The 20,433-nt window shown below is 35.1% G+C and overlaps 1 protein-coding gene across 1 annotated transcript; it reads left to right on the top strand.

Moving 5' to 3' along the window:
• The first annotated feature begins 3,216 nt into the window (after window positions 1–3,216).
• On the top strand, window positions 3,217–17,590 carry LOC149742653 (nephrocystin-4-like). Its single transcript, XM_089888368.1, has 28 exons — window positions 3,217–3,542; window positions 3,609–3,752; window positions 4,237–4,436; window positions 4,582–4,640; window positions 4,972–5,133; window positions 5,529–5,722; window positions 5,868–5,995; window positions 6,502–6,641; window positions 6,900–7,012; window positions 7,078–7,163; window positions 7,589–7,712; window positions 8,117–8,208; window positions 8,666–8,819; window positions 9,133–9,358; window positions 9,787–9,947; window positions 10,314–10,480; window positions 10,866–11,008; window positions 11,236–11,335; window positions 11,828–11,969; window positions 12,409–12,635; window positions 12,970–13,078; window positions 13,386–13,559; window positions 13,821–13,977; window positions 14,566–14,710; window positions 14,996–15,167; window positions 15,684–15,869; window positions 16,088–16,231; window positions 17,251–17,590. Exons 1-28 carry the CDS (start codon window positions 3,354–3,356, stop codon window positions 17,392–17,394), a joined length of 4,182 nt encoding a protein of 1,393 aa, XP_089744494.1. The 5' UTR covers window positions 3,217–3,353; the 3' UTR covers window positions 17,395–17,590.
• Window positions 17,591–20,433: the final 2,843 nt, after the last annotated feature.

The following is a 20,433-nucleotide window of genomic DNA, read 5'->3' as shown; positions in this document are numbered from 1 at the left end:
CACGTATAGGGCACGATGCATTACAGTTGACAATATCAAACCATCTGTAAAGTTAATTTCAAATGTGGTTTAAAACTAGATGTTGGGACAAATGCTACACAAAAATAATAAGACTACGAAGAATATTTACTTCGCAAACATGAGAATAAATTCTGATGTCCCCTGCGCTCCCACCATAGTACTAAGGCATTTGCCAACACGCCAGCTGAGAACATCTCTTGCCAGGTTAACTCTCATCTGCACAAATTAAAAATTAAAAAAAATACAGTGATACCCTAAATTAGATTACTTTTGAGTAAGGGGTGAGGTGAATGTGCTCTGATGTAAGGAGACTTTTTGAAAGAATCTCAGAAGCTTGATCTTCTTTATACAGGTCAATAACATGTGTCCACAGTACATCAAAGCCGCTCATGTTCATATACCTTGTACCACCTGGTTTCGAGGACAAGAGAGAATTTCTTGTGGTCTGTAAAGATAAAACTAACTACACTGAATCATATAAGTTGAAAATATGCTTTACTTTGAGCAAATGAGATGGATCCGAGCAGAGAAAAATCGGTCGACTTGGGGCATGAGGATTTGGAGCAGTGAATGGCTGATCCAATGGAATTGTGGAACTTCCACTAACAAGTTTAAAAAAGCGTCTGTTAACTGACATACCATCAGCTACAACAGCATGGATCTGTAGACCCCGCTTTTCGCATTCATTCAAGAGCTCCCAAAAAATAATTGCCATCTGATATGCCGGTGTAACATTTGTAGGATACCAAGCTAGTGGAATAGACACTTCTCTCTTCACAGTTCTTACATAAAACACTAAAAAAATTACATATTGAATTTGTTGAAATATTAGTATAATGCCATAGAATACCTAGTATGTGACTTGCTAAAGTAGGTTTGTCTGAAAGTGGCTGTAGCTCTGAAAATCCCACCAACATTCCATCGCGAATAACAACATTTTCTCGTACTAAAAATACATGACAATAATACACATGGAGTACACCTTACAGCAGCAACTTACTTTTCATCTCATCCAATGTAAGGTAACCTATAAGCTCTTCATTATCTTTTGCCACGCGTTCAATTTCAGCCAATGCAATTGAACTGATCCCAGATGTTGGAGGTATGCAATTTCTACCGAAAATAAGTTATCACACCCCTTGTTAAACTATTCTTTATAGTAAATGTTAGAATGGCAAAATAAGTTAAATCTGTACCTGTAACTTTTTATAGTGGATATTGATGGCAACACCAGAGCTTTGCTACTTCTTATGTGCTCATATGCAGCAGGAGAGCGACAGTATAACTCAAGTGCCCAACGCACTACATCGGGATGATATCTCCTTGCATGTATAGACAGTGATGCATTGCTGATTTGATTTTTGTAAAACATCTTGTGCCAATTATTCAGACTCTTTTCTTCTTCTCCATAGACAACCTAAACACAAACCCAGTGAATCAATGAACAAAATAATCCTAACCACAAACCTTAATAGTTTCATGTATTTGATTGTCAACTTCAACTTGGCTTTGAACATCTTGGACATTTGCATACTTTGAGCACTCAACACATACAGGAACATCACGAAGCGATGACACTAAAGAATCAAATGAAGAAACAATCATAGTGAGATTGCTTTAACTTGTATCTTAGAAGTACACACATATTACCTATAATATTGCATTTAGATGACCTAATTATATTTGACGTCTCAATTTTGTTCCCATCCCATACCAGCTGTGGGTGTTCCAAAGAACCCTTGATATGTTTTTCAATGCCTTGGCACAAGGTCAGACGTTCTGCTTCACCTAGAACATAGGTTGTGATAAGCAAAATTCTTCTAAAATTTAGCTTTTACAATACTTACATAGCACATTGTACAAAGTGTCAAGTTGACCATTACCCAAAAGACTTATGGCATTGGAAACTTTCCATCCAGACAATGCTACAGCAGTGATGTGAGCATTAGAATCAAATTCAATTCTAAAAACATACAATTAGAATAAAAATAATTTCAAAAAGAGAATCAACCAAAGTATTGATTTACCGGATTCGAGGCAGTATTGTGTCCTGTTCTTTATATTCCAAAATAAAAAATGACTTCCAGGCATAATAAATCCAATGTTCTGAAATTTAGTGATTCATAATATAATTACATATTATAGAAAAAAACACAATAAAGATTCCATAACACTTTAACTGCAGATTTAATGAAATGATTGTTTGTTATGTATAAAATAAACCTGTACCTTTCACTTTTTCTGACAGTTTGTTTGCTGCTTTCTGTAAATCAGCTACACAACTGTATCTGAGTTTTTGTGGTAGATCTTCACGCACTGCTGGCTCTTTTCTTGGACAACCAGTAAATTGTCCAGATACCTTCGGTAAATTTTTTCTTGGTTTTGCACCAATCTTAAGCTGTTTTCTTACACCTTTCACTATAATGTCACTTTCTAAAAAGTGATTCTCACATATGGCAGCCCTAAATAGGATTATGACAAAACTTATTAGTCTGGTTGTTTTTACTTCATTAGTTTAACCAAGAAAATAAATAAACGTAAACTTACGATTCTTTTTTCAACATTTCGTTAATCACATCTCCCCCCTTCACATCACGCATTGACAAGATGAAATTAGTCAGTGTTTCTCGATGGCAACGCTCAGCGTTATCTTTGGCTAATTCGGGTCTTCTTATACAAAAAAGAGCCCTGCAACTTTCTTTTAATACTTTTGATCTGCTATGACTGTAGCAACAACCCGGAACCGAACAATGAGAAGGAGCCATAGTATTTCTGTATGTAAACCGATTAATCTAATATTATATGCACGTATTGACGTATTGTTCCAATACTAAGCGTAATTATAGGAATGAGTGTCATTCAACCGTAACGAAAATTTCGTCATAATGCAACAACAATGAGGTCGGCTTTCTATGTTCAGTATTCTATGGTCTAACTAAGTGGTCACTAATGGGTTGTCTAAATTATCAGCCATACATAAAAAAAAAGAAAAATTCAAAAAAATAATCACTTACAAAGTAACATACATGTTAAACTCGTAAGTGGCACAAGGTGTTAAACCCGTGTGATAACGACTGTCGTTTTCTGGCCACGCGAGGATAAAATAAGTTACATTCATTCATTCATTCAAATAAAACATACGATATCTATGGTTGGGAATGAGTAAACACGGTTATTCAACCGTATCAAAACATTGAAATTCCGTTGAAGGAAAAATCGGCGTTGTTGCTCTCCCACAGTTAGCCAACTGTTATTCTCGATTTCTGAACATCATATGCATTATAAGCAGTCTACGTAGTTTGTAAAACGTGCGGAAAGATCTCTAGTTTCAAATGAGTCTTCAACTCTTTCAACAATTACAAAATATCCACACGGAGGATCGCAGAAAAGAATCTCAAAACAAAACATGGTTCACTATAATTAATAAATGGAAAGATGTCGATTTGCACACTGATCGAGTTTTTGGCAACACTCCTCAAGGTTACCAGTTTATTATAAAGCAAGTTACAGGAAATTTAACGGTTGGTATTCCTTTTAAAATACAGCTGTAAGTAAAAAACAGTGGTTGTTTTAACTTGTTTACACAGGGAGGGGTGGAAGTTTACGACACAGAATATGAAGCACGATTCACTTTATTTGACTTGCTCCATCATAAATTTATTGGGAGGACATGGAAAGGCAAGCCGGTTAAATGTAGTGAAGGGCAATCTTCTAATGTTTCGTTTAATCAGGTTTGCACAGCGTTAACTCTTTATGTTACATTAGGTAACTGTTGCAGTGTAATTGCCAACTATGGTAAAATACTGTGCTGTTAAACACAATTTCTCTTTGCGTTTAGTCTTAATGAAAGTAAAATCTTACATTTGTCAACACTGTACTGTATTTTATTAATTGCAAACCAACCAAAAGGATGCTAAAATATACCATTCAAATTAAAGTACTTAGCATCCTATCAGATTGCTCCCCATACTTAGTAGCTTTGATAAATAAACATAATTTCTAAACCTAGCTTTGAAATCGAAGTTCTTTTTGTTTCAATTTTAAATTATTAAATATGAGCAAGGAAAAAAGACCCATCTTGCACACTCGTGAATTCTTAGTAACTACCATTTTCTACAGACTGGCGTCTCATTGTCCGCTTACAGAACATTGTCATGAACCACAGCATAGAAAGTTTTGGTTAAAAAATGTACATTTAATTTTTATGCTTTACAGCCAGTTTATTTTCACACATCGTTATTGGACAACAACATTTTACTGGTGGTTGAAATTGTGAAAATTCAAACTCCGAAAAACCCGTTACCTAACGATAAACCAGCAAAGAAATTATCATGTTTAGGTTGGGGTATTGTACGTTTATTCAAGAGTGGACAGCAGTTAAAAGATGTTTCAGAACTAGGAGATCAGGCAAAAAAGTAAGTCAATGGGTATTTTCAAAATTGTTTGTGTAAATTTGATAATCTTAAATGATGTGAAGTGCTGTATAGGCTTATATAACATAAATGAAGTATAGGTAATGTACATTAATTTAAAACTTGTATAAAATCGTTCTCATTTTAGATTTGATGTTTATCAAGGTTCCCCAAGAGCTTTGTTGTACATGGAAGATCCTGTTGAAAGTATGTTGATTTATTTTAAAGCAGAAAGTATTAAAAAAAAACAGTTTTCTACTTTTTTGAATATTTTGTTAGGTACAGTCTACCAAGAGTTTGAGTAGTAATTAGGTAATAATTAAATATCAGTAATTCAGTTAATTCAGTAGGTTTTTTTTAAATGAAACAGTTGTATTTATTATTCTTACAATGCTTTGTGTATGGTTACACAAGTAAAATAAACCATAAAACATGCTATATATATGTATTATATATATATGTAAAACCCAATTGAAGGTTAAAATTTTTAGGGTTTTTAGCAGATTGCATTGAAATGTTTCTTTACTTTGTTGTTTAGGCAATCCACTCATCAAGTCTGTACCTGGTTGTCAAGTTACTTTCACTTTGAGGAAACACTTTGCATTATCTCCTGTGATTCATCTGATGCCAGATAATGTTTTATTTGGTTCAGATGAACGAGTGCCAGGAATGCTTAACATTGCAGTGAAGAGTGGTCCAGGTTCGTCAACCATTTTCTATTGAAGTCTTACTTTTACATTAAACAAAAATGTTGCTTGGGTTTAATAATGCTCAAAACGCTAGCAATATAAGATAAAAATATAATAAAGGTGTGCCAAGCCAAGCTCAAAAGCTTGTGACCAAGCGACTCCTTTTCTACGCTTAGTACTTAGCCAGAAGTTGGCGATTCTGTAAAAATTTTTAAGGTTTGTAGCAACATAATGTTCCCAAATATCTGGATTGGCAACGTGCTTCTTTTATGCAAGTTATGTGTATTTTGTAGCAGTTCTGTATCATTGTTCTGCTGACAAAATTTTTTTAGTAAACTTACGTTTTTTTTGTAATATTCCATTTCTGAACATCAAACTAAAATTTATTTTCTCTCCCTTGACACAGTTGTGGATTATTACCTGAAAGCGAATTCATTGAAGCCATGTGTTGGATACATTGATAAACTAACCATCAATCTGGGGATGAGGATCGATAAGTTTGAAGAGGAGTTATGTAGAAGATGTAATGAAGATCGGATGAGAAAAGATGACATGACTGATGATGGGAAGACAGTGATCGTCAGTGAACGTCGTCTTATGGTAAATGATGATGTTTAGATATCTTTGTTCAAAATTGTTCCTATTTCCATCTTGGGTGCGTAAGTTTTTAGATGCACAGACAGCAGTAATAACTAGAGTAAATTGTGTTGCTTAAAAATTGATATTGTTTTTTAATATTAAACAGATTGGAGCTCACAATGGATTTTGTTATATTCAAAAACCTCAGTATGTTCATGTGGAACCTGAGGCTGTGATTGGTGGAGCTCGTGTGGGAAGTTTCCGAGGAAAAAGGAAAGATAATTCATCCGTGAGGTGAACAAGTGTTTAATAATATTATAACCAGCGCCCTGTAAATCATGTTAGAGAACTTACTTTGTAAACGGGAATGCTGAGTTTAATGTTTGTTGTGGTGTGTGTGTCTTTGGTGGACAGGGTAATGACTCTAACCCAGTGGTTAATTATGTTTTGACAATATTTTCAGCTGTTCAGAAATAAGTAAAATCAGAAAATACTTCGATCATTTACAAACTTGCAAACATGGTAACCTAGAAATTTAGGCATCTGTGTTATAAAGGCTTTATTTTCACTTTCACTGCCCTGGTTAATTATTACAATAATTTTTCTAGATCCATGCATTTTATTTTCCACCTTCAATTTCAACATATTCTTGAAAAGCAGCTTGATATGCAGTTTGAACCTAGTTATGTTTACACTACATCAACCTAAAAGTTTATAAGTTTCATAAAGTGAAAACATGCACTGTATATGTTTGTATCTGTTTGTGATGGTAACTAATCTTAGTATTTTAAATCTTACAGTTCCCCATCAGGCAGTATGAACCTTGTGCTTCGTAGTCGAGTTCAACTAAACGAGATGTTACCTGATCCACACATTGCTATTGTCATGCAGCTTGAATATGTGCTAGCAGTTCCTCACAGTGGACATGGGAACGTCACAGGTAACAACACTTTATTGCAGCGGACGATTTTTAATTTTTTTGTTTAAATTTAGTTGTTAGTTTGCAGTGTTTAGTTTAGTTTAAAATATTGTGCATAAAAAATGATGCAGTTATTTTATATTATTTATCCACCACTGCCAAATTCTATTTTCTAATTATTTAATATATTTATAAAGTACATGACATACTTTTGCTTTAAATTTGAAAGTTTTATTTATCATATCCACTTCATCACTCACTCTGTCAATTCACCCCCAGGTTCAATGTCATCATTAAGATCGCAACCAGTGACTGTGATGTTACGATGGGCGGCGTGGTGTCCATACACCATGCAACGTTTACCTCAAGAACCAATCACAGTGGTTTTAAAGGTAGTTTATTTTGATGGCGACTTAAGAAGACTTTGCTCGAAATTTATCGATATTTGTGTTTTTAGGGAGGAATGTCGTCCAATCCTGATAAACTCTACTTTTACAAACTGATAAAAAATGAGGAAGGTGAAGTAAAGAATGGAAGTGTTAAGTAAGAGTTGTTGTTTACAATATAATAGAATTATCAACATTTGATTTGATTTGCAGCTTACTTTTATTTCATTTAATGAATATTGTTGTGCTTTGTTTACTTGGGAGTTAATGCTAGAATAAATTAAATAGAAAGTAACACTACAATTAACTCGAATCACTTTGGGTGGGATACCTTATGTTTGTGAACCCTAAGAGTGTTGGTAAATTTCAATGTTCAACCACCTTTATGTAATGTTTCTGCCATCTTTCAGTTAGTTTTATTATTTGTACAAAATAAAAATATTACATAAATATATAAATTGACTCTTTTAGTATAAAAATAATTTCTATTATAGTACACTACCTACAACCTATCTGCCATAACAAAACCATCAGCCGATCAGCGGAATATTATACTGTATAAACTAATTTTGTATTATTAAGATTCTGCTACTTGACATCCGACGAACCACCTCAACCTTCTATTTCATCAAAATCAACGACCGTTTCACCAGAGATGACGCCCAGCAAACAGAACCCACTTGAAAACAACTTTTCAGTTACACAGGTCCCGTTCATTTTTTTACTAAATAAAGGTGTGAACTTGCGGCATGCTTGATTATTCAATGTTGCCGGTATCAAAATTTTGTTGAAGTGTTTAATATAAAGTAAAAACACTATATATATCTTGATGTATTTCTCTGGTACCATAGCTCTAGTTTCGCTGTGGCATTCATAGTAAATAAAAATATCCTGTTGGTGTTTAATGCTGTTGCCCTTGGGGGGGTTGAAATTACCACAACAGCTACATAAAAGGTATTTTGTAAGCGGGCTTGAGGTACGACTGTTGTTGCCCTACCACGAAATGTGTAACTACACTCTACAATATTTACCACTTAATGTAAAACAGTAATCTATATTATATTATGTATGACTTAACATTTCACATGAGTAATAAACTATCATTCACAGGATAACACATACAATGTAGAAATTACTCATTTGGAAGCAGAAGATCACGTTCATCCTGTTCATGCTCCTCCTATACTTCCCATTGCTCAAAGGTATTCACTGCTTTATTGCCGCAGTCTTAGTTTGCGTTGTTCAACAAGCAAATTTGAGATGGCTAAAGTTTAAGACAACATAGCAATGACTTCAACTGTTAATCCTGAAATAGATGTAACTAGTAAACTAATACTTCAACCTGATATTTAATAAACTAAATCAAACATTGTTGGACCAAAAGATGGTTATTTTGATTTTGGTTACTGACTTTTGAATTAGTAAGAAAAGTGTCAAAATAGTATTTCCTAATATTATTAATGATTCGTCACAAGTCTAGTAAATATTTTACTAAACATTTTACTTGACACTGCAATTCAAAACTGTTAAATAATATGAATTAACAACAGAACAATTGGTTGTTTAGGTTAAAAAAATTGTATGATTTTATTTTGTGCTTTAATTTAAGCTTTCCTTTAGACCAAGCTAGCCATTGGTAACTTCTTCCATATTCCTCAGTGTCCCCGCTTTATCACGAGCATCATACGCTCGTCTTTATACATCCGGGTTCCCCGACATCATGGATAGGTCGAATTCTCCAGCTCAAGTTGTGGATGCAAGCGATCCCATGTTTCGTCCGGCCATCAATAATGACATCACTGATGTGCTGCAGGTTTAATTTTATTTTTAGTTATTCTGGATAAAAAAAACTAAACCCCACCATTGCCTGCTAACCCTTTTACCTAGGGCAGGGTGTGTTTTTTTGTTTGCTGTAATCTACATGGGACAGTTTGTATTATTTATATTTTTGTTTGCCACACGTTATGGCCAATTGGGAGGATTTAGATGCCGTTATGTGGACTAGTATTTTATAGACAAGAACACTGCTTGAATATAATCTAACAGTACTATGAGTGTTTACTGTTTATGCATACCAAACATTACTAGTTACAGTCAATATTTCAAACAATTTTGTCATCTTCCAGACCAACGAGATCATCATCCAGTTCCTCGCATTCTCGCATCCTGTTCCCGCATCCTCTGAAGCTCCTCCTCCTCCGATCCACTCCATCTTCTTCTCCTTCCAGTTTTATCGCTTCCACCCAGTGAGCACACAGAGGATGTCGATCATCAGGAAGCCAGATATCGAGGGGAATCCTCAAGCTCCATGTGTCCTCCGGAAGATTGAGTCGGGAGAGAAGTTAGATGAAGGTAGGATCATCATAGATGCCAAAGATATAGATGAGAGTAACTGAACATAAAATACACTAAAAGATATTTGGCTAACCCTTATCCGATTAAACCACGCACACTGTAATGCAAATTATAGCAGTATAAATCTATATTTAAATTCATTTGGGTAAAATGTTTAAATAATAGTTTTAGTTTGCAGTACTAAGACTATTTAAAGGTGGAGTTATTTTCTGGCACATTACTCTTATTGTTTAAATTGTAGAGGAACCAATGTCAGTTGAGGCATCACATACCACATGCCTCAAATGTTTACATAATAAGCGAACACTAAATAGAAGTGAAGCCAAACCACGGTCGTGTTGAAAAACATAAGATATCGATTTTATTTTCATAATTTTTCTTTTTAATTATAAATTAAAACAAAATTTTGTAAATTATGATTTCAGGACGACCTGGTCTTGAAATTAAATATTATGTGGATCCCGTTCACATGAAACCTGGGGATAATGCAACCTTTCTTAAATATCTTTCCACACATAATCTACATGTTGATGTGTGGGACGGAGACTCACTGATGTTGCTTGGATCGCTCTCGGTTCCTCTCAAGGTTTGTCTTCATCACCTATACTTGCGTGGCTGGTCAAAGTCATGTCATGGATTTTTATTGCACGCTATGTGTGTGGTGGTGAATCATAAGTATGGTTTGTTATATACGATTGATTTGTTTATGATTCTCCTTTTGGATACTTCCATTACTTCATTAGAGATCATTGGGTTGCCATAATTGCTGTTCAGTGTCTTGTCCAAGAACATACATAATAGCAATGGTAACAGCATTATTGGTTTTACTCACTTCATCTGGTTACTAAAAGGTAAACACTGACTATTAACACATCGACGGTCTATGCTACTCGACACAATGTGACTTTAAAAGTAAAATCAATATAACATAGCATCAAATGTTTATGTGTAGCATGTAATGAGAGGAGGCAAACCTGCTGTGTGTGTAAACCATGAGTTGGATATTGTGTATTCGGAACATTCAGATGTCGCTCCAACTTTCACTGGAGATTTAAATTCATCGGGAAGCGTTCGTCCACTTGGGTTGGTGAAGACACACAGAGGAAAACTACATTTGAGGCAAGACAACAGTCTGGTTACTGTCTTTTAGAATTTACAAAATAGGAAAACTAGTGGTTTAAGTAAGTTTTTTGATCTTTGGAAATCAGTTGTTAAACATCAACGTTTTTGTCTAAAATATTTAACACTTTACAGACTGGAAAATAAGCAAAGTCTGCAGAATGTTTCAAGTTAAATATAAATGAACCACAACTGATTGTTAAACTTAGTCGCTTCTTTATTTACGAGTTTTAGTTATCTCTCTATTTGTGATAAAGATAGGTAGATTACATCTGGCCCATATTGATGGGAGACTTTTATAAATACAAAGATAGAAATATCTGAACGAGGTTTCATATATGTAACATGGTAACATATGTAACATAAAAACATTTACTTCCTGTAGACTTGGAAACGTTGGATTTCCTTCTGAGAGCAAATCCTCGGTGTCGAGTGTTGTGAAGAAGAACCACTTGGTGGTAGCAGACTTAAGTGGATGTGGATTCCAAGGAGGAAGTCTTGCTTCTGCTCTTCAACAATCGAACATAAGTAAGTCAAGTTGTTAAGTGGGATGTTGTATAATCAACATTGTTATTTTTGTGTGAAATTAACAAACATTTTAACATTAAATTAAAAATTTAACTTTTTGAATTTGTATGATATTTGTTACAATTTTAAAGTGTTTGTTAAAGTTTTTCAAAAAGTAGTATTTACATTTCCTAGATATTGAATCACAAAATTTTACAATCATTTAATTGTTGATACAACTCACACAGATAGAAAATATGTGAACCGCTGTAAAGTGAAGAAACTCGCAGAATCTAATCAAGAATTATCGGAGTTGTTGCTCATGAATGTAAAGAAGGATGATGCTTTGTAAGTTGTAATGGTTCCCTATTTTAATTCTGCCAAAATAATTTCAACAGGCTCCAATCTTAATAAGTACTGAATGTAGTAACCGACATCCAGGGGGCAAGCAAGCGTGGTCACACTTCAAAAAAGTCCTAAAACTAATTAAATCACAAAGGTTTAAATTCTTAAATTGCGAAATTCTTGATTCACATTGATTGTCCATCAATACTTTTGTGTTTGTTTGATGCTGACTGCATAGTTTTGGTGCTTTGTTTAATTTAGTAATTTTTCATAAATAAAGCCAATAGTGCTAGAATGTTTTATTTGTTTCTCTTGTTTCAAGTTATTGTTTTAAATTTACTATTTAGCTGTGACCTATTGTGCACAAATTTATTGAATGCTATTTATAAACGTTATACTTAAACTAGCATTCAAGTGAATGTAATGTAATTGTATACTGTAGGTGGGTAACTAACTAACTTATACATCTATATATTTTCATTTGTTTTGATGAAGAGGGAAAGAGAATACATCGGATGTGGAGCAAGATGCGGATCGGAAACGGAAGATTGCTCGGATGATCGCTGTGAGGAACATGGAGCAACCTCGGGAGGAAGGATCCATTATCAACAAACCATCCATCGGACAAAGAGCATTGGTAAGATTCAATTGTTTATAAAAAAAGGTTACAAAACATGCTGGTTGTTGGCACAATAGCTTATTGTTTGCCTTGTAAATACACTATTTTGTCTGACTCAGTGGTTTAGGTGATTGCATCGTAACCAAATTGCACCAGTTTAACGGCGATATCGATACTGATCAGGGTATATGTCTTTGGGCAAGACAGTGAGACAATTGCTCCAACTTAGTGGTCATTAAAATGTTGTCTAAATTCTAAGCTATATCAAGGCAAAAATCATGCACAAAGTTGAGAAAAATATTTCGCTGTGGAAGACCTTTGTACATATAGTTTAATGTTTTTTGAAGAAAACAAGATACATGTAACCAACACAAACCTTGATTACTGTTTAATATACTGCTCTGCTTGTTTTTGGAAAAAAGTTTGACAATACTCAAAAAGTCAAGTATTTGTGCAGCAAAACAACCAGGAGAGATCATTAAAACAGCGTGACCTGCACACTGTCGCTACTTATCGAGATCGACTAAAGTCCGAACACATCATGGAAATGCTGCTGCTCTCTATCACCACCAAGCACACAGTACGTCCAACACTAGGTAGCGCTGAGTTCGTCGAGCTTCAACTTAAGAATCCCTTCAGTGTGCAACAGACCGTGACAATCGAGTGCGACAACCCAGAGCTGAGGTATTTGAAAATAAGAATAAATATTAACTTAACGAATGTTGATTATTTATGGCCAACACACTGTATGCTTGCTGCTATTGGATTTTTTTTGTTTTTTTATGTGTAGTTCGATATTTTTGAATAATGTATGCAAAGTTATACAGGTTTTTAATTATTTTTAGCATTAAAATAAAGAAAAACTGTTAAGCTGTTACAGTGGCAGCTAGAATGCATTACCGACAAGACAGTCTTGTCTATATTGTTCGTGGGTGCAGTGGCTAGCACGCCGGCCATTTTCTAACCACCGGAGGATAAAGTAAGTTACATTTATTAATATTTTTTATTTTTTATACAGAGTAATAACTGATACAAGGGAGTGGAGATATTTCAAATCATTAGCTGGTCTACATACACCTGTGGAAGAAAATATGTTCAACTTTGACCCAAATACGTCTTTACCTCAAGTATGTATTTGAATTCAGTAACAAAATATGGCTTACTAACAGTTGTTTCCAACTACACTTAATAAAAATAAAACCTATTTTGCTACACTTCATGATTTAATTTTGAGGAGGCTACAAGCTATTTCTTTAGATTGTATCAAAGCATGTTTGTTTATGCGTTAAGTTTATTTATCTTTGCATGTCATGACAATTGGTGATTTAGGCACCCCAACACATGCCATGCATGGTGACTTTATGTATTACCTTTCAAGCTTAACAATACTTATATTACCTAATTTATAATCTAATGTAATCAACACATTATCAGGTATTCCTCCGTCCAAAAGAAAAGGTTTACATTCCATTCCGTTACCAAGGATATGAAGCTGACCACACGGTGTCACCACAGGGAGCAGGACACCATTTCAAAGCAACCAAAACCTCACTTCAACCATCCAAACAACAAAACAACCATGGCACTATTAAAGCTAAAATTATTAAGGTTTTCAAATGCTTATTTTAAGTAACTGTGCATGAATGAAAACATGTTGTTAAAGTTTTTTAAGTTTAATTTAATTTAAACCTTTCGCATAAAGAGACAAAACAAATCTAATTATCTTGGTATATGCAACCACTTTTTCAAAGGAATAATAAGATATAAATAAATCAAACTTAATAACAAGGTTTTTTCAAACCGTATAATAAGTGATTCGCCTATGCCTAACCATATCTCACCCGTGTTATAGAAATAATATTTTCACAGGCAGTTTTGCGTACAATGGACGGTAGACCTCTCTCCGTGCTTCAGTTAAGCATCGACCCCCAGCCCCATGTAGTCGACCAAACCTTCAGATTCTACAATCCTGAACAAACTTTCATGAAGAAAAGGTTCCGACTTCCACCATTCAATGTTAACACAGGTAATACTTGTTGTTACTTCAGTTTTCTTGCAATAACGAATAAATTTAGAATGAATTTCTCATTTTATTTTTTTAACGAATTTTTGGGTGTTTTTTACTTAGTATGTTAGTTAAGCACCTAGTTATTGTCATGTTTCTATTTGTTATATTTCATGATATTGTAATACAAATGCAGATATTTCATTACTATAACATGTGTGCATTCAATGAATTGATGTAATTTATTTATCTAACAAACCGCGGCATTAACAGTTCTACCACAGGTGTTCTGTTTCACACATCTCATGCCTGCTTCTTAGTTATCACATGTGTAACAACTAACAACCCATATTAAACTACTGATTTAGAGCAATTTCCGGTATATGCGCCTTAGAACACACACAATGGTAGCAATGCAGTGCTTAGAACCTGAATCCTCTGTGCTAACAGCAGGCACACCAACAACTATGCCACGACACCAAACAATTGTATGCGTGCAATTACTTATATGTTACATCCCTTTATTGTGTCTTAACCAAACTAAGTGCTTATTTAACACTTTTATACCATAATTAATTAAATATTTTCCTTAAACCTTCCTTAAACCAGACGAGCAGTTTCACGTCGTGTGTAGCGACCAGGAGATCGTGTGCCAAGCGAGGTCACTCAATCGTGACGAACCACGTGAGATTTTCATCAAAGCACCTTCAGGATCGTCACCGACTGTCCGTAGATTCTACCTCGCTATATACAAGTAATAATTCATCAATCATCAGCCATACTTATCAGACGTTAAATAGGAAATAGTTGACTTCAATGGACTTTATTTTTACGATACGAATGTTCTGTGAAAATCCAACTTTTCTTCTTTTATCATTTTAAGAAGATTACAATTTTATACAACGTGCATAATTTTATTGTTGTTTAATTCTTAGCAATTAAACTTTTTATACATTTTGTTTAAACATCATTTTTGGATTTTTAAAATCTAACCGATGCTCTGGCTTTGTGGTTATAAGCACATTGAAATCTTTGACAGCGACCCTTTCCTTGCGATTCCTGCTCAAATCTGGTCGTTCTACGTTCATGCTTTGCAACGTGTGGATGTTAACTGTGTGTTGGGACAAACAAGTCGTTTCTCCCTGGTTCTTCGTGGCACACAGACAGCGCGCATGGTGCAATGCTTTGCTTCTCATAAACAAGAGATGCAGGTAGTTTTATTACTCGTGCATGCGTGAATATGATGCGTCTTTTGAAAATGTAAAGTTAATTTTCTTATTAGACGCACAACGAACAAGGATATAACGAAATTACTGATTATCAATTTTTGATCAGCCTTTAATTTATGCCGGTTATCATAGTGTACTTGCACATACTGGGTAAAGCATTGTATAGTAATAACTCAGTGGTCACTAATATGTGGTCCAAGTTTCAAGTTCTGGTGTGTGTTGTCATGAATAAACCAGAAAATAATGAATAAACCATAACCAGCAAAACTACATAAGTGAAAACTTAAAAGCGACCACTAACTACAGTGTATAAATCTACTTCATGTTATACGAAATACAACACCCATGTTATAACTTTTAAGTTACCCAATTATGAAATAATTGAAAATTGTATCTCAGTATCTGTTCCATGCATGTTTTGTTACATAAACTTAATATTTGCCTATGTCTATTTAATATTTGCTTTTTGACCAAATATATTCTATCCTTATATCACAGCTCGCCCCAGATGAAGCTTTCCTTCTCCCAGCGAATGGTGTGCATGAGATAAACGTGGGAGTTCGAACCACAAGCACGACTAGAAGTAGCAAACATATGTACGTGAACGTGGTTGACACAGAATATCACCAACTCATAAGAACGTGGTTGGTTGCTGTGAAAACTAGAGAACCGATGATCACCAAGGTATGACATAATTTATTTGGGTTTGCTGCTATAATTAAACCGTTACTGGTGCACAGTGGTGTTATTATGTGTGGGTGGGGACGGGGTCTTATTGCGAAGCATGTTATGAGACCTGGGATTTAGACCAGAGTTAGCTCATTATCGCTTTTATTTTTATTTTAGTATTATTTTTTATTAAACACAAAGTAATATAAATACACCTGTATATTGTAATGCAGGAGTTTGACATCGAGTTACCAAGATCTGGTGGAAAGGCTTGCAATAAAGTGATCTCTTACACAAACCCTTACCCTAACATTAAGAAGTTTCATCTGATGACGAGTCGGTCAGATCTTCTGCACTTTAGAGATGTGGAGATGGAGGTTTAAAATATTGTCGCATTTTAAGTTCAAAATAACATAATTTACAGTGGGGTGGGAGAAGATGGGGCACCTTTTCGTTCTATTTTTTCGTCCTATTTGGTAGTAAACAATGAAAAATCAATCGATTTTAAAACTTTATCTTCACGACTTTTATGGACTGTTGTTAATTGTTTAAAACACGTTCAGAATATTTGCATATTATGTGCCAAAGATGTCCCTCCCCCCTACTATAATATTCTTGTTATTTATCCATTTAAATACGGTAACGAATATAAGATTAATTCGAATAATAAAGAGACAAAGCACGCTACGAAAAAAAACAACAAAAAATTGCAAATTAATTGGGTTTTAAATCTACACTTCACTCCATTAGTTTATCTTATCCAAATCGACTTTAGTTCCCACACAAGTTACAAAATTTACGTCATAGTTTTCCGCCTCGTCAAGTCTGGCGACAATGACCACAACAACGCATGCTCCAGTTTAATGGATGGAAATTAAAATAAAAACTTAGATTTTTTCTGTGGAATCGTAAATTGCTTGCCTGCAACCTGCTGCGTGGGATTTAAATCCCTAAGGTGCCACACGTCACCAAATCGAGTTTGCAAGCGTGATTTTAAGTCTGTAATCAAGAACTCCCTTCGATTTTTAATTGCGCTGAAGCGTATTTAACTAATGCTTTCATACACCGAAACACTGTTCAGAATTCGAGCTTTAAATATCCAGAGATATTGTTTGTTAATCTATTTTATTGTGTATGCGATTTTGTTAATATTATAGAGGGATAGGGGAGGATGGGGCACCTTTAGCACATAGTATCTAAATATCCTGATTGTGTTTTAAATAATTAACAGCGGTCTATGGGGTTCTTGCGAATACGGTTTTAGATTTCTCTGAATGTACTTGGTTTAATACCAAATGGGACGAAAGAATAAAACGGTGACCCACCTTACCCCGCCCCTCTATATTTTATGGTGTTTTTATAAAAAAAGTGTTAAATTTGTGAAATGTTTCAACAGCTTGGACCTGGAGAAACCACTTCTATTGGTCTCCGATTTGCATCCGGTGTAAAGCAATCTGGAAAATTTCCCGTCCACATTTTCATCAACGATGTCGACGACAAGAATGAGGAAACATTCCTTGTTAACGTTACTTATGTTTGATATGATTCTATTTTGACGTCACATAGGTGCTCATAAGAGCGTAGATACCACTGTATTTAGTTTGTCTTGAAATTCATATATTTTTATACCTTATAACACAATGTATTTCATATACAGTATATATTTATACATGTAGTCTTCTGCGTAAATCGATAGTGCTTCTATAAATTGCTGCAATTAAAATCAAGAAAAACAGTTTTGGTTTTTACAAAATTTTCCAGACTAATTGCGGTCGTTCGGTTTCGAGTATTTTTCGTGTTTCTTGTGCGGAGTCGCAGGTAACTCGATTTGTGCCGCGTACAATTGGAACTTGATTGCGATTTACGATCATTCACACTCTGAACTAGGAGAGGCAATCAAATTCTAAAATTCCTACAGCAGACGCTAATCCCTAATTTTACGACTAATTGAAAAAGCGAAATGGTGAAACTTCTCAAATTAGACTCGACATTGGTTTTATGGACACAATGTGGCAGTAAGGAGCAAGTTAAATATAGGCGCCGCATTTTGTTGCTAAAATATACGGCATATTTGCACAAAGGTACAGCTTTTATATATTGTATCTTTAGTCTAATTAAGTTTTGTTTACTCGCAAGAACGTGCCGATATGCTAGGTATACTAATCCATATCCTTTATGCTCATCGTGAAAACCCAATAAGCATTTGAAAATGACTCTGGTTTTGAATATACCAGTAATGCTTTTAATTTTAGCCTGCATGTAGTAGGGTGGGGGAAGACGGGACACCTTTACCTCTATTTTCTCGCCCCGTTTATTAGTAAACAAAAAACATTCAAGAAATGATAAAACTATTTGCCCATGACTCCCATTGACTGTTAGTAATTGTTTAAAACACGATCAGGATATTTAGATATTATGTGCTAAAGGTGTCCCATATTCTCCCATCCTACTATATAATTTCACGCAAACAAATTAACGGGAACGAATCCATTTCTGAATAAAGTAGAATTTCTTGGTTGGAATTTTAACTGCATCGGCCATAAAGTGTTCCAATAATAATATCCAAGACGCCTTGGTACAACATTTATTGCGCCTGCTTCCAGCGGCTCTAGCTCATCAGAGAATTCAAGTATATACAAGAGTCAACGCTGCTATACCGCTATGGGCGTGTATGTCTCTTTGCTCGTCTCATTTGGTAATAAACAAATATTTTTACATAATTATATGACCACATTCTCGCGACTCTAAAATATGATTGTTAATTGTTAAAAACACGAACAAGAAATATGGAATTTAGGTGCTCATGGTATCCCTAATTACACCGCTGTAATATATTTAAAGATAAATTAACTGGCTTGAATCTGGACACAAAAACAATAATCCACAACATGTTTCTTGATTTGTTTAATTTTCCCGCCCTTTCCCTGTCATCATACTGCCTATTAAGTACCATAGCACTTTCCCCGAATCCAGGAAGGTTTATTTAAAAGTGGGCGGTGACGTTGTGTTGTTTTAAGTCGTAATCGTGTGATGAAATATACCTCCACTATTTCCGCAAGCTTTGTTTTTCAAAAATTCGGGAAAAGAAAAAAGCAGTTTTTAGTCCTGTTCGCTGTTAAGGTGGTTCGCTTTTGCAGGACAAACTTTTCTCTCACGTGCATCGGAATTGAGTTTTGATTCTCTAATCCTTTCAACGGCGCGTGGGTTTAGTTATAATCAGAGCAACGAGCCATCAAACGAAACCCGTTTCCAATTCCGCCGAAAAACGCTGCACGGCCCATTACCGTGCCCCAACAATCGTGCTGCACGTGGTAGCGGTAAGGACCCAAGCTACCCCGAACTAAAACAACACGCTAAGCAGACGTCGTTCCAGCGTTTTAAACAAACAACCCGTAAACAAGCAAAACGCGAAACGACAGACCGATATTAAGAGAAGTATAAAAACTGCTTTATGTAAACGACGACAGCCTTTTTCAAGCAACGGTCTGGGTGGTAAAGTGTGTTTCTAACACTGTTCAAGTGCGTGTGGTCTTCTGTTGTTATGAGTTGCCTTCATAATGTTTTATGGTGTTTCTGTTGAGATTACTTCTTTAACGTGGTCCAAGATAGCCAAGATAATATCAAATGTTTTTTATTTTTAAGATCAATTTTTCTTATGTTTTTACAGGCACTGCCGAATTTCTTAACAATATTGTTTCAAAAAAAAATCAGCACTATTTCTTCATTTATTTCGTATTTTACTGGTCGTAAAATACTTTTAAAAATAGTGAATGTATGCTTTGTAAAGGTTGTCAACGAATCTTGCCCGAACATGTATAGTGGTGATGTGCTTCTGCTGGTAATACCTCGATTCGCTACTATCTGTTCATTTACGTTCAATTCCCTGTATAACGCGTTAAAGTTCATCTAGACATACGTGTTGTTGATAATGACTTCATAATAATCCATTTAGGATGAAATGATTTACTCCTTGAACGTTTAAATTCGTTATCTGCCTCGTGGGACAAGGGGCGCCGAATTTTACGCAAAATATGTCGAGGTAATATTTCTACTGGCGTGGGACTCGGGCAAGAAAAACAACGGCAACGCATGGATTCCGTTTCGTCATAAACTATTACTCACTCGCCTGATAGGGTGTACAAGAATGCGCAAACGATAATATCTATCGCTCGCTCTCATTAAAAGGTTACCGGGTCTCGGTTTGGGCCATCGTTTTAATTGAATTAATCCTAAACAGTTTGTGTTTTGGAAACGTCCAGGGCAAATACCATAATTGAATAATTTGTTGCCGGTGAGCGTCAGACGAAATCCATGCTGTAGGCCACAACTGCTGAAGATAACCCTGCACGGTAAAGACGCATCAATTATAACTACCTGCTTTTCCCGGCCCCGGGAACACTTACAAAAGTAACCGCAAGCAATCGAGCAGAACATGTATAATATATAATACAGCTGACAAAATAAACATAAACGAACCATCTGCAGCTCTTAAGTTGTTCGTATTGCCCAAACCCCGCTGCTTTCGTTGTGGTGTCCACAAACTTAAACAACAGTAGAATCATGTTCACTTTGACATTCG

Source organism: Ciona robusta, chromosome 1 (assembly GCF_009617815.1).
Source record: "Ciona robusta chromosome 1, ASM961781v2".
NCBI lineage: Eukaryota > Metazoa > Chordata > Ascidiacea > Phlebobranchia > Cionidae > Ciona > Ciona robusta.
Note: the sequence above shows the minus strand (reverse complement) of the source record. Positions and strands in the feature narration are given on the sequence as shown.

What these genes read in the sequence shown, in the direction of transcription:
- LOC149742653 (XM_089888368.1), top strand. Translation starts at nt 3,354, where the DNA reads ATGAGTCTTCAACTCTTTCAACAATTACAAAATATCCACACGGAGGAT. An exon ending in GGGAGAGAAGTTAGATGAAG is followed by an intron (nt 9,359 to 9,786) that starts GTAGGATCATCA and finishes TTATGATTTCAG; the next exon opens with GACGACCTGGTCTTGAAATT. An exon ending in TCTTCAACAATCGAACATAA is followed by an intron (nt 11,009 to 11,235) that starts GTAAGTCAAGTT and finishes CAACTCACACAG; the next exon opens with ATAGAAAATATGTGAACCGC.